Here is a 14,790-nt window from a genome sequence, read left to right as displayed (position 1 = left end):
TGGACAATTGAAATTTTCATTGTTCTCTGAAAAACACTAGATTATATGTGGAATCTTTGAAGCGCCTCCTGGAAGCCCCACGTTTCCTCAGAGCCCTGGGTCTGTGTAACTTCAAAGGCCTTTCTCAACTCGAAAATTCTGCAAGTCACATGCCACTGTAAGCTCATGAGTAACCTCTATGACTCCAGCCTCTGACTGACTACAGCCTAAGTGTGTGATACAAAGGCTGCAAGGTGGAAATTACAGCAGTAGTTCCAGGTCTGGCCCTAAGGCATCAAGGCCATCTCTGAGTTGGGACAGCCTTCAGCCATGTACTGCCTCTAATGGGAGAAAAGCAGCCAGTCTTCCCAGAGCTGCCAGAGTCAGAATGACAGAGTGTTCAGAACCCACAATGCATCCAGGAGACCTCTCCCTGCCAAGGCTGCCTGGCCTTCTCTTAGCTCTCTTCTCAGCCAGATGTGAACTCCTTACTGCCTTATTGGAAGAGTTCTGAGAAAAACATAGCCTGCATTATTTTAGGCATCCCTTTTTGAAGTTTTCATGAGAACCAGCATCCAGGGGAGTAATTCTGGACATAAGCACCACGGATTTCCAGTAGGGAAATGAGGGACAAGATAGAAGAGAGAAGAGGACCAACCAAGGGAGTTGTGCATGCCGTCAAATTATTTTTTGAAAACTTTTCCCGGTCTATCCATTTAGCCCTCCATTCATTCCCAAATTAGCATTTCCCATGAATCCTTGACTTGTTGCCACAAAAGAACGCCTTACCAGATGTGAAATAAACAACAGCAGGCCCCTCCCAGTGAACGGGCGGTCCCTGACCCCAGAGAATGAGATGAGCTGCCAGGGGTAGTTCCTTAGGAAGTTATGCCTGGGGAGTCATGGTTACCCAGTTCCCCTTACCCATCCTCTGTGTAATGAATCACAGGTTGATTTCATGAGAGCAATGATTCCCCCTTCTCCCCAGAATGCCCCCCACCAAGACCTGCCACCAAGGGCAGGTTCCCTGGAACGCAGTGGCTGAAAGCAACTGACTCATCAGAAGTCCTGCGCCTGACTGTGCTGATTCAGTGAGCTGCTGCTTTGAGGCCACCCCTCCCCTGCAAACATGTGGAAGGAGTTTAGGCCTGTTTCCAGTCATTCATAAGGCCTCTTTTCTTACTCAGTCTCAGAGGGCCAGGTTCAGCCCTTGCTGGAGAATGAGGGACCTTCATTAGAACTTTGTCCCTGAAACGAATTAACAACTCCCACCACCCATTTCTTCAGACAGCTTAGCTAGAGCAAGGCAACAAGGTCAGGTTGGTCCCATTCCTCCCAGGGTAGTTATAAGTGAAACAACCCCTGTCACACTCTGAGCACAGCAGCTGGCAAAAACAGAAGCACCCTATAGAGGCTGTTGCTGCTATGGTTGCCATTTCTTTGTTTATTTTGTGTTGGTGTATAGCTGATTAATAATGTTGTGGTAGTTTCAGGTGGATAGCAAAGGAATTCCGTCATACATATGCATGTATCCATTCTCCCCCAAACTCTCCTCCCATCCAGGCTGCCACATAACACTGAGCAGAGTTCCCTGTGCTATGCAGCAGGTTCTCGTTGGTTATCTATCTGACGCTATTGTTTTTGTTGTTGATGTTTTTATCCTGAGTCCCAAGCAATAGAAGGCAGGTGATCAAAAATCCAGTCTAGAAGGGATGGTCAAGAAAAGAACGCCAATTAGAAAAGATAGATGAGATTAGCCAAGAATGTTGCCTGGAAAGTAGAAGTAGAAGGCTGTGGTTTGACACATCAGATCAATTCACAGAACCAGAAGAGAGACAAAGAGTGGGAAAAATAGAGGGAAAAAAAGAGGAACAAGGAAGGGAGTTGGAACCAGTGGAAGTTATTAATGCGTCAATGAGAGCTATTTCAGGGATATGTTGTCCAATGAGACAGGATGTCAGCATTCAGGAACAGGCCACCCTCGTGAGCCCTCTGAGAGGGCTCAAAGGGAGGGGTGTTCAGTGGGAAGAAAGGATGATCCACACTGCTAACACTACAGATGTCTCTCCTACTGTCTGCCAGGGAAGCGTTCCGGCCCTGCCAGTGACCTTTGATTGGTGATTTCCTAAACAGGTTCACGGGGACACTGGGTGACTCAGGAGGTGCCTGACCTTCCATTGCAGTCACCTGGCTGAGTGAGTCATGCAAGAACAAAACATATCCTAACTGCACAGTGCATGCAACAAGTTGTTTCTCTGGAGCACGTTGTTAAGAAAGTTTACTTTATTTTGGTTCTTTTGTTACATGTAACAGCAGCTCAGTGAGCCAAGGAAGGGGAAGAAGACAGGAAGGTAGAGTTCAAGGTAACACAGTGCTCTGAACAGAAAGCTCCAGTAAGCATCACCCAAAGCAGTAGGGAGTCCAGATTGCCATACAGGTGCGTGTGTGCATGCTTAGTGGATCGGTCAAGTCCAACTCTTTGCTATCCCATGGACTGTAGCCCACCAGGCTTCTTTGTCCTTGGGATTTCCCAGGCAAGAGTACTAGAGTGGGTTGCCATTTCCTACTCTAGGGGATCTTTCTGACCCAGGCATCAAACCAGCATCTCCTGCACTGGCAGACAGATTCTTTACCACTGAGCCACTTGGGAAGCCCAACCATACAGAAAGCATCCTGATTTCAGAGATTTTCCCATTTTTTTTTTTAAAGTGTATCAGAGACAATTAAATATGGTACTTAACATCTGAAGATATTTGTGTACAATTTGCCTTAATCAATATTAAAATGTGTTATAGGTTGAATTGCATCCTCACAAAAGACATATTGAAGTCCTAATTCCCAGGACCTATGCCTATGACCTTATTTAGAAATAGGATCTTTGCATATGTAATCAAAATGAGCTCATGAAGGTGGACACTAATCCAATATGACTGATGTCCTTATAATAAGAAAACATCAGGTGAAAACATAGAGAGAATACCACCCTGTGAAGACAGAGGCAGAGGTTGGAGTGATATAGCTGGAAGACAAGGAACACCAAGCATTGCCAGCTACAACCAAAAGCTAGGAAGATACCAGGAAAGAGTCCATCCCAGTGTCTCAGAGGGAGCATGGCCCTGTTGACACCCTGATTTCGGATTTCTAGCCTCTAGAGAATAAACTTCTGTTGTTTTAAGTCACCCAGTTACAGCAGCCCTAAGAAGCTAACGTAAAATAGGTTTGCATTTCTGTAGCATATATGACATGATTTTGAGGAACACTGACCTGAAATACTTTGCATGATTGAGAAAAGCCAGCCTAGACTGAACATTTTGCAATGGTTAATCCACCTATGGATAACAGAAAAGTGGTCACTTGACTTATATACTTTTCTACTAAGATGTATCAATGACGTTGCCATTTATTCACCCACTCATTTACCTGACAAAAACTCATTGAGTACCTGTGTCCAGCACTCTGCTAAGCTGGAGACACGCTGATGAACTAAACAACCGCCCTACTCTCGTGGAGCTTAGAAAATCAAACACGCTCAACAGAAAACCAAAACACACACAAGCGAAAAGTACTCAAATGCATTAAGAAAATAGACTAGGGCTGACTCATGATGATGTGTGGCAAAGGCAGACACAATATTGTAAAGCAATTATCCTTCGATTGAAAGTACATAAATTTATTCTTAAAAAAGAAAATAGAGCAGGATAAAGCATCAGTGAGGGGAGGATGTCAAGTGGTCAAGGGACTTCCCTGATGGTCCAGTGGTTAAGAATCCACCTGGCAATGCAGGAGACTCAGGTTCAATCCTTGATCTGGAAACTAAGATCCTACATGCTACAGGACAAACTAAGCCAGAGCACTACAAGGAAAAGTCCCGCATGATGCAACGAGGATTCTGAGTGCTGCAACTCAGACCTGATGCAGCTAAATAGATAAATAATTCTTTTTCAAAAGTCAAGAAAGGCCTCTCTGAGTGATATTTCAAAATCACGAAGGAGTGAATCATAGGAAGATCTAGAGGACAAGTACTCCAGAAAAAACCTGCAACAGCTAGATGGACCTCAGCCTCTTTAAGAAACAGTAGGGAGAGACAGGGAAGAGGAGCTAGGTGGAGAGGTGCCTGGAAATGCAGTCAGGAACCATAATACTGGGAAGCCGTAGCCACGCTACGGAGTGTGGCCATCATCCTCCATGTGGTGGGAAGCCGCTGGCGGACTGTGAGCCGAGATGAGCAGGAAAAGATCATCCTGGCCACTGAAAAGAGGGGAGACAGTAGGGGAGCAAGACCAGAAAGAGACCAGTTAGGAAGCATGACAATAATTCAGGCATCAGGACTTACCTCGTGCTCCAGTGGTTAAGAACCCACCTGCCAATGCTGGGGACACAGGTTCAATCCCTGATGCAGGAAGACCCCACGTACCCCAGGACGACTAAGCCCACTGCCACAACTACTGAGCCCATGTGCCATGAGCCTCTGCTCCGCTACAAGAGAAGCCACCACCGTGAGAAGGCCATGCATCTCGACAAAGAGTAGCCCCCGCGGGCTGCAACTAGAGAAAGCCTGCTTGCAGCAGCAAAGGCCCAGCACAACCAAAATTAAATAAATAAATAAAATTTTAAAATAGTAATCCAGGCATTAGAGGGCAGGGGATTGGATTTGGATGGTAGTGGTGTTCATGGTGTGGTTAGACCCTAGATGTACTCTGAGGATTTGCTGATCCAGTGGTATGAGGGGCAAGACCCAAAAACAGGAAAGATTTTGCCATGAGCAAGTGGATCCCTTTGGACAAAGTTCAAACGTGTTGACCACTGGCCATGCCCTTCACTGACCCTTTTTCAGCCAGTAGTCCCCGTCCTTATAAGTGAAGCCAGATCATGTCTGCTTATCATCTCCAACTGGTGTAATTAGGTAGCCATGCGCTGAACACCGCATAAAAAGGACAGAGTCCTGTCTTCCATGTAATTGCCATCCAAAATTAACACCTGACCCCTGGAACACTAACACCCTGAGGGCAGGAGGAGAAAACAATGAACATTGTGTGTGTGTGGGGGACAAAGAGAAGATACATGTATATGTATAGCTGATTCACTTTGCTGTACAGCAGAAACACAACATTGTAAAGCAACTAAACCCCAGTTTCAAAAATAATGAAGGTTATTATTGTGTAACAGTGGATGTGGTGAGAGAAGCATGCAGACAGCAGGCAGGAGACCTTTAACCACTCCACCGGCTGTGTGACCTCAAGCACATCCCCTCATCTCTCTGGTGCTCTCAGGTCCTGTGACTCTGAGTCTCTGTCACATTCCTGTTCAAGAACTTATCATTGCTCCCTTGTGTTTAACAGGTCTAACCCAACCACATCAGCCAAGCACTGTGACCCTCAACAACTGCTTCCTTTCCCCCCACAGAGTCGTTACAATTCAATGAGATAACATGAACCATCAATAGTGGATGCTCAGGCACAGACATAGAGAAAAGACTTGTGGACACAGCAGGGAAGCGGGAGGATGAATTGAGAGTAGCATTGATATATACACACTTAGCTGTTGTTGTTCAGTTGTTAAGTCGTGTCCAGCTCTTTTGCGATCCCATGGACTGTAGCCCACCAGGCTCCTCTGTACATGGGATTTTCCAGGCAAGAGTACTTGAGCGGGTTGGCATTTCCATCTCCAGGGGATCTCCCCGACCCACACTACCATGTGTAAATTGGATAGCCAGTGGTAAGCCACTGTATGGCACAAGGAGCTCAGCTCAGCACTCTGTGATGACCTAAAGGGACGGGATGGGTTGGGAGGGAGGCTCAAGAGGAAAGGAATATATGTATACATATAGCTGATTCACTTTGTCATATAGCAGAAACTAACTCAACAATGTAAAGCAATTATACTCCAATTTTAAAAATAGAAAAAAAAAATTAGTGGCTCCTCAGTAAATGTTGGTTTCCTTCCTCCTTACCTTCATGCCAATCACTTCCTGCACTAGGAATGCCCATCCCCACACATTCCCCACCCACCTCAGGGGCAGATGAGAGAGGGCCCTTGGTCTCTACAGGATACAGTGAAGAATCACTGGCCGGGAGACAGGAGCCCTCAGGGCTAGACTCCTCCAATGCCACAAAGCTAGCTGTATGATCTTGAGCAAGTCACTTTGCCTCTCAGGACCTCCCTTTCTGCTTCTCCATAAAACAAACAGGACTAAATTAGTGATTTTCACAGTGCAGCCAGCCCTGAACGTATATCTTCCAGGCAGAAAATATCAGTAGGCTAATCCTCTAGGAAGCCTAGCATCCCAGGGCCCAAGATCCCTCTAATTTTATACACATGTCTATTTCTTCCTAATGTCCTAACTAACTAACATTTCATTCAAATGCTGCATTTCAAGTTCTGGAAAATTTTATCAGCACAAGACCCACCTCCTATCTGACTCACTCAATATAGAAAAGAGGCAAGCCTGTACCAAGCTCTGTTTGAGGCCCAGCCAAGCAGTGCCCTTTTGGTGACCTCCTTAGCTTCTCTGGTGGCTCAGCTGGTAAAGAATCTGCCTGCAATGCAGGAGATGTGGGTTCGATCCCTGGGTCGGGAAGATCCCCGGAGAAGGGAAAGGCTACCCACTCCAGTATTCTAGCCTGGAAAATTCCATGAACTGTATAGTCCATGGGGACACAAAGAGTCGGACACGACTGAATGACTTTCACTTCACTTCACTTGGCATTTGACTGTTCAGTTTCATTACTTTCCTTCCTCCAGCTCATATCTTGTGGTCATATCTGCTATATCTGGTGGCACCAGCCCTTGCTGCCAGCCTGTCTTGGTAGGAAGGCAAATCGGTCCCACCATTTTGAGGACAATTTGGAAAAGCTATAAAAATTTGAATTTAAAATATTCGTGTCCTTTGACTCAGGAATTTTAGTTTAAGAAATTCAGCCTTAGAGACATTTGAACAAAGGTGCATAATAATGAACAAGGATGTCCCCTGCAGCTTTATCTGTAGTAAAAGATAATTGGGGGTGATCCCAATGACTACCAACAGGGACTTGGTTAAGAAAATTCAGATATATCCATATAATAATATGCCTTTGGGCTAGACTGACAGCTCTTGGAATAAACAGTAATAGAAAGCCATAAACTGATATAAAAAGATGCCCATGGTATATTATTAAGTGACAATGATGCAACTGTGAATGATTCTGCTTGAGAAACAACAATAAAGATAAATAATTATATACAGTGGAAATATACATGGGAAAATATTTCCTTAAAAATTTATTTATGGAAATAAAATTTCCATATACATAGGAAAGAATTCTGGAGTAACTGCCAACAGTGGTTATCTTACACCCATCATTTAAAAGTGGACATTTAATTTCCAAATACATGGGATTTTTAAAGTATCTTTGATATTAATTTCTCATTTAAATGCTTTCTTCTCTGCAATCACCCTCTGTGTCTCTTTAGTCTTCTAACTTTATTGAAGCTTTCAATAGCTAAGTCAAGGATCTCTCTTGGTAAATGTCACACTGCACTTGAAAATATGTTGGCTATCTTCAAATATCTCGATATTGATCTCTAACATAATTCCACAATAATAAAAGAACAGACTCTGCATGATTTCAATACTTTTAGACCTGAAATGTTTGTACCTGATCTTATGTCTCTGGATATGTTTCAGTGTCTCCTGGTTTCTGGTCTATGGGAACTTGACTAGAATTTGTACCCCACTGTTGTGTGAAAATTTTATAAATCTTTTTTTTAATTTTTAAAATTTATTTATTTTTTAATTGAAGGATAATTGCTTTACAGAATTTTGTTTTTTTCTGTCTGTAGAAATCTTAATTATGTTGAATTGCTTCATAGTGCTTTTCAGGTCTACTTCTGTTTATTCATTCTATTAATTTTTGAGAGTTTGATATGAAACTCCAACTAAAAATCTTAATTTATCTACTTAAAAAATAAGTGCAATATACAGTGGAACTATATGTAACGTTGTTCTATTTTCCAAGTCTCCTGTAAATATGTTATCATAATTTCATAATTTAAAAAATAAAAAACTATAATTCAAAAAAAATTTTTAAGTGGTTATCTTTAAGGACAAGACTACAAGGCACTTGTACTTTTTACATTATTCTATATTTGCACTGCTTGACTTTTTTGTAATTTATTTTTTGGTCATGGAGCGAGGTTTGCAGGATCTTAGTTCTCTGACAAGGGATTAAACCTGGACCACCGCCATGAAAGCCCTGAGTCCTAACCACTGGATGGACAGGGAATTCCACTGACTTTTTTTTTTCCCCCCACAAAAAGTTGAATTACTTTTATAAGCTAAAAAAAAAAAAAAAACTATATATATATATATATATATATATACACACATATATATAAAGCTATTTTTACATATCCTCTGTTCTGCCTCAGTCTCTAGATTTGCATTCATTTAAATGTAGGTTCTCCAGAGCATGCCAGGCTCTATACAAATGAGCACCTTCAGTGTCAAAACCTGGTAACCTCTTGGAATCCCAAAGCTCAAGGGAAACTCCAGAAGAAACTCGGTCCAGCCCATTCCCACAGTCCTCAGGAAACTCCTAGGGGAGAGTGTGGTCTGTTCTCAACCTGTAGGAGTCCTAGAAGGAGACACCACACTCCCCTACCACTCTGGTGCGCTCATCAGTCACTCAGTCGTGTCAGACTCTTTGCAACACGTGCAGTGTAACCTGCCAGGCTCCTCTGCCCTGGGACTTCCCAGCCAAGAATACTGGAATGGGTTGCCATTTCCTACTTCAGGGGATCTTCTGGACCCAGGGATCGAACCAGGGTCTCCTGAGTCTCCGGCATTGACAGACAGGTTCTTTACCACTGAGCCGCTCGGAAAGCCCACTTGACTGTGTGTTTGTCAAAACGCACAGAACTGAACACCTACAAAGAACGCACTTCACTGTACATAAATTATACTTCAATAAACTTAAAAAAAAAAAAAAGTGTTCCTGGTGATACTGTGCATGGAGAGAAAGGCAGATTTTATCAATTCTTTGCTGCAGAGTCTCCCATTTGAAAAACACCAGCAGTTCACTCCCAAGAAGGACAGGCAGCTTCATTCCTCTGCTTCCACTTGCTTTTCCACTCGTGACCTGAGCTTCATCAGCCACGATAACCACTCCACTCAGAAAGGGCCAGGGGTCAGGAGTGAAGCAGCAGGCCAGCTCTGTGGGCAGCAGAGGGGGATGGGTCAAACTAAGCGGTCGATCCCCGAAGCTGCTCAGTCATTCCCTCAGTTAATTGTCTGTCTGCTGATTCATGAGTTGTGGTTCCTGCAGGCATGCTTTCTGGCTATTCCTGCCAAAAAGGACAGAAGGAGTCTTGGGTCTGGGAGGGAATGATAACCAGAGATCTTGAGCTGGGTGGGGAGTTGCAGAGGAGGAATTTCTACTAGGAAAGTCCAGAGTCATATCCTAACTCCCCCTCCTCCCCCTGCCTCCTTGTCTCATTTATGCTGTCCCCAGGAGACCTCTGCCACTCACACTCACAATTTTGGAGTGAGTTTCACAATTTCACAAACTGTGAGATTTCCACCAATTTCACAAGGTGGAAAGGAGAAAGTTGCCCTCCCATGCATATTCCCCCAGAAGACAAGGACAAAGGCAGACACTTCACAGATGATCCCCTGAGTTTCCAGGACCTTCAGAGGAGAGGTCTAAATGGCACAAGAGTGTTGGGGTCCAAGTGCCCAAAGAACTCATGGTCTCGACTGTATTCTAATATCCTCCAGAATGCCCAGAGGGAGTATTTGAGGATCGTCTATGAATGAATGCAGATATTCAAATATTGGATATCTTAAGGTGAGGCACATCTCAAGATGCCTTTCCATAGGTACGTATTTTGTACCTATGTACCACTGCACATAGAGGACTGAACAAAGTAGGCGGATCCTTCTTCTCAAATCCTGTGAATGTATTTTACTTTCCTCTTTTCCCAGGGACAGGACTTAAAGTTTTCTTGTGGATAAAGCAAATGTATGGGGTGAGACCCCTCACTCCCCCTTGGGCTCTTCTGTGAGCTCTTGCTGGGTCAGAGCAGCTGAGATATACCAATGCAGAATGGGTTGAAATAAGGAAGAGTCCCTGGAGGAGGGCATAGCAATGCATTTCAGTATTCTTGCCTGGAGAATTCCATGGACAGAGGAGCTTGGCAGCCTATAGTCCATAGGGTCACAAAGAGTCAGACACGATCAAAGTGACTTAGCACTTATGCACACCCCTATCACAGAAGCATGGGTCTCATTCTAGGAACTTGAATTGTATGCATGGATGAAGCACTAACAGTCTAACCTCCAAAACACTGTAGTTACCATGGACAAGAAAAATAATGACAGGAGTGGTTAACATTTATTGAAAACTTATTTTGTGCCTTTATTTCATTTAATCGGTACAATTGTAGAAGTACTAATTCCTCCACTCTATAGAGGAGGAAACAGAGGACGTAAGAGATTAAGTCACTTGTCCAAGGTAAAACAGATAATGAGGAAAAATTAAGAACTACACCCACATCTAGTGGCAGCCTGGATGAGAGGGGAGTTTGGGGGAGAATGGATACATGTATACATTTGAGTCCCTTTGCTGTCCATTTGAAACTATCACAACATTGTTAAGCAGCTATCAGATCAGATCATTCGCTCAGTCGTGTCCGACTCTTTTCGACCCCATGAATCGCAGCACGCCAGGCCTCATACGCCAATACAAATAAAATGTTAAAAAAAAAAAAAAAGAATTAAACCCACATTTGATTGGCTTTAAACCATAGCTGGACCCCCCAAGTGGTACTAATGGTAAAGAACTCACCTGCCAATGTAGGAAGCTCAAGAGATGCAGGTTTGATCCATGGGTCAAGAAGATCCCCTGGGGGAGGGCAAGGCAACCCACTCCAGTATTCTTACCTGGAGAATTCCACAGACCAGAGGAGCCTGACGGGCTACAGTCCATAGAGTTGCAAAGAGTCAGACATGACTGAAGTGACTTAGCACGCACACATTCAAACCACAGCTGTCCCTTTCCCCAGCCAAAAATCCCCCTACTATGTCTCTCCAGGCTCTGAGACTTCCTTTCAGCTGGAGAGTTTTAGATTATAAATTCAGGAGGAGAAATCAGCACCTCAGCTCAGAGCTAATCAAATTAGAAAACAAACCTGTTATTCAGTAGGTCTTAGGTTAGAATAAAGGCCCATATTTGGGGAAGCCACAAAACCCAATATTTCTTGAGTGAAGTTAAAAAGATCATCTTTGCACATGAATTTCAAAACTCAAATCTACCACCAAACCACGTCTCTTCTCCCCTTACCAGACTCTCCCACCCTGGGACAGCCTTTCTGTGACATCCCCATCTAGTCTGTGTCCCTTCGACACTGTGTTCCAACAGAGCTCTCCTACTTTCATCCTGTATCTGCCTCCCAGGGATCTGATGATCCCTGCAACCCAGTCATAAACACTCGAGTAAGGAGGGTGTGAAATATAACCGAAAATTTAATTTATTTATTTGGCTGCACTGGGTCTTACTTGAGGCATGCAGGATCTTTAGTGGCGGCAAGTGAATTCTTAACTGCAGCATGTGGGATCTAGTTCCCCAACCAGGGATCAAACCTGTGCCCCTTGCGATGGGAACCCAAAGTCAGCCACTGGACCACCAGGGAAGTCCCGAGCCCATACTCTTAAATATGACTCTACCCTGCCTCTCAATGGTTCTCTGGGGTTAGCTAGCTCAGCATAGCCCATCACCACTCTGGAATCACTCCAATCAGTTATGAACCTGTGAACAGATCCCCAAGAGAATAATTAATGTAAACTTAGGTATGTCAGCGCAGTAGAATCCTATACAGATCATTACAACTGTGTAAACCAGATCAACAAAAAGTATACTAAAAGCGAGGGGTGGAGAGAAAGACAGCAAAATAACAAATGCACTCTTCATCTTCACCAGCTGAGCCAAGCACCATGCTAGACTCTATCTCATATTATCTTACTTCTGAAACTGTAAAAATACATAATGATTAGATTCAGAAATCATTCAGAAATTCAGAAAACTGTAGACGTGAAAAGAAGGTAAAAAATGTTTTAAGTTCACAGAAGCAGGCATTGCTGCAGGAGAACGCCGAGTTGCCTCCAGACGTCTCCATTCAGACAGCATCTGAACCAAGGCTCTAACCTCTCCCAGGGTGGAATGCTGGAGATTCATAATTCTGGGCCATAGTCATCGGGCCACTCACTGCAGGCTAAAGATATCAGTTGACTTGTTTGAGCATCTACTACATGGGAAGCTTCTGCAGCAATAACTTAAACAGACCCCTATGTATTATCTGTAACTCCTTCATCAAGTTGTGGATCATAAATTGTGGTGATGATCTCATGAGTCTATACTTATCTCAAAATTCAAGTCATATACATTAAATATATACAGCTTTTAAAATGTGGATCCTACCTCAATAAAGTGTTGTTTTTTTTAAGATACTGTTGCCCTATCCTGGACAATCTGTTATACATACAGGAGTCTTAAAGGAAGTCATCCAGTATTTCCTGACGCATTTAGCAATAAATCTTAACCTTCTGTAGGATCTAAATTGTCTTACCATGAAAATGTGAAATTGAAAGTCACTCAGTCCTGTCCGATTCTTTGCGACCTCATGGACTATACAGTCCATGGAATTCTCCAGGCCAGAATACTGGAGTGGGTAGCCTCTCCCTTCTCCAGGGGACCTTCCCAACCCAGGGATGGAAACCAGGTCTCCCACATTGCAGGCAGATTCTTTACCAGCTGAGCCACAAGGGAAGCCCAAGAAAATTGGGAGTGGGTAGCCTGTCCATTCCTGACCCAGGAATCGAACCAGGGTCTCCTGCATTGCAGATGGATTCTTTACCAACTGAGCTATCAGAGAAGCCCAAAGCTGGCTTGGTAGTACTGAATTCTTTTAGCTTTTGCTTGTCTGTAAAGCTTTTGATTTTCCATTGAATCTGAATGACAGCCTTGCTGGTAGAATATTCTTGTTTGCAGATTTTCCCCTTTCATCACTTGAAACATATTGTGCCACTTCCTTCTGGTCTGCAGAGTTTCTGCTGAAAAATTAGCTGGTAACCCTACGGCTGGGAGGTACTACTCTTTGCACTAAAAGTAGGTATATGCACACTTGTGCGTCCTCTGCAGAGAAACGCCGCAGTGGACCAAGAGACAGAGTTCTCCCTGGGAGGGTCACCCGGGTACCAGAAAGACCACGGGCAGCAACCTGGGCTGTGCCCCTCCCAGCACCAATGAGGTCGAATGCCAACTGCCCTGGCAGCTGATAGTGCGTGTGCGGCAGCAAAAGAGACAAAGCCAGGGAGCCAAGCCAGCTCCGGGGACCCCTGGCGAGGCTGTTGGCCCACAGTGGAGAGTGTTCGGATGCTGGGTTTGTCCCGGAAGCGGAGGCTACTGCCCCCACCCTAGGACACTGTAGGAGGTAGAGCTCTCGTCCTCCTCCTAATCGCTCCCGCGGGGAGCCTCCAAGTAAAAACTAAATACACAAAAACTTGGGATAAAGTGTACACAAAGAGAAAGAGAAATGACGAGTAACCGGTAAGTCTGCGCGCACACGCTCTCGTTTGAGAAGGGACAACCGCATCCCTCTGCAAACGCAGGGGAACAGCACCGGGAAGCTCGCCCGGGCTCCGGAAGCCACTCTGCCTTCGCACGGCCGGGACCACCTGCGAGGCGCGCAGCCGGGACTGAACTCCGGGCTCAGAGATGCGCCCACCGCGCCGCTCACGTGGAGATCGCCCGGGACAGCCGCCTAACTCGGCTTAAGAGTTAGTTGGGTGTCCCGGTGGACAAGCCCCTAGGTAGTGGCTCGCCCTGGCCGCAGTGGAGCCCGGAAGGTCCCCAGCTCCCAGCTCCGACGGCTCCAGCCTGGCCCCGCGCACTCTGAGCGCAGGGGCGCAGGACCCACCCGACCGACTTCCCCGCTCAACGTCTGCTCTGTACACTCGGCCGCGGCAGGACGCGCTGCGCGGCTCACCCGAGACCTGGGTCCCCACCGCGCGGGAGCCCCACTCACCTCCGACGCCGACGCCCGCCAGCGCCCCCACCACCAGCACCGCTGCCCAGAGCCGCCGCGCTCGCATCTCGTCTGCCCGCCGCCGCGCTCTGTCTCAGCAGCGTCCTCCCACCCCACAGCGAGCGGCGGCGCCCGCGGCCGCTTTTCCCGGGGCCGGAGGGGAGGGGACGCGGTGGGTGGGACGCAACGGGGCGGGCCGTGAACTGGCGCTCCCTCCCCTCCGGCCTTTCTGCGGACCCTCCACCGCAGGGCGGGAAGTGGGAAACCGCCGCTCCTCTCTGCCGCTGCGGCTCAGCACGCGAGGATCGCCTTGCGGGTACGCAAGGCAAGATTGGGACCCCAGGGAGGTCGAGGGCGCATCCTCCAGAGACATCCTGGCCCCACGGTCCGCATCGGGCACTTGGTATGCTTAGAAAAGCCAGGAGCCTGTGGTCTCTCTCTTCGGAGACACCCAAACGGCTTTTCTTTCTCTAGAGTTCCTCGGGCACCTGCCCTCTGTACCTTGACCTTTGGTCATTGATACGTTCATTCATTTAATTGACAAACCTGCTGAACACCTACTCTGTGCCAGGCACCGGTTTAGTCCTTTATTATTCACTAATATTTATCTTGGGTTAGTTTGGTTTTGCAGTAAACAGTAAACCTCTTGAAGACAAGACCGCATCTGAAGCTTGTGTAAGCACTTAATGCCCATAAAAGACCTTTCTCTGCAAATAGGTGCTTCCACGGAGTAAGCACAGTATCTGATAAGCA

At 45.8% G+C, this 14,790-nt stretch overlaps 1 protein-coding gene across 1 annotated transcript in view; it reads right to left on the bottom strand.

The window, feature by feature from the left end:
* The window catches only part of ITGB3 (integrin subunit beta 3), a 63,300-nt gene extending 49,137 nt beyond the window's left edge, over positions 1 to 14,163 (bottom strand). Inside the window, exon 1 of the mRNA XM_027517511.1 lies at positions 14,038 to 14,163. Within this exon, the coding sequence (XP_027373312.1) occupies positions 14,038 to 14,104 (67 nt within the window). The 5' untranslated portion in view covers positions 14,105 to 14,163. The remainder of the gene's footprint in view (positions 1 to 14,037) is intronic.
* Between the last annotated feature and the right edge of the window lie 627 nt (positions 14,164 to 14,790).

The sequence above is a fragment of the Bos indicus x Bos taurus genome, chromosome 19, assembly GCF_003369695.1.
Source record: "Bos indicus x Bos taurus breed Angus x Brahman F1 hybrid chromosome 19, Bos_hybrid_MaternalHap_v2.0, whole genome shotgun sequence".
Classification (NCBI taxonomy): domain Eukaryota; kingdom Metazoa; phylum Chordata; class Mammalia; order Artiodactyla; family Bovidae; genus Bos; species Bos indicus x Bos taurus.
This window is presented reverse-complemented; position numbering and strand designations above follow the sequence as displayed.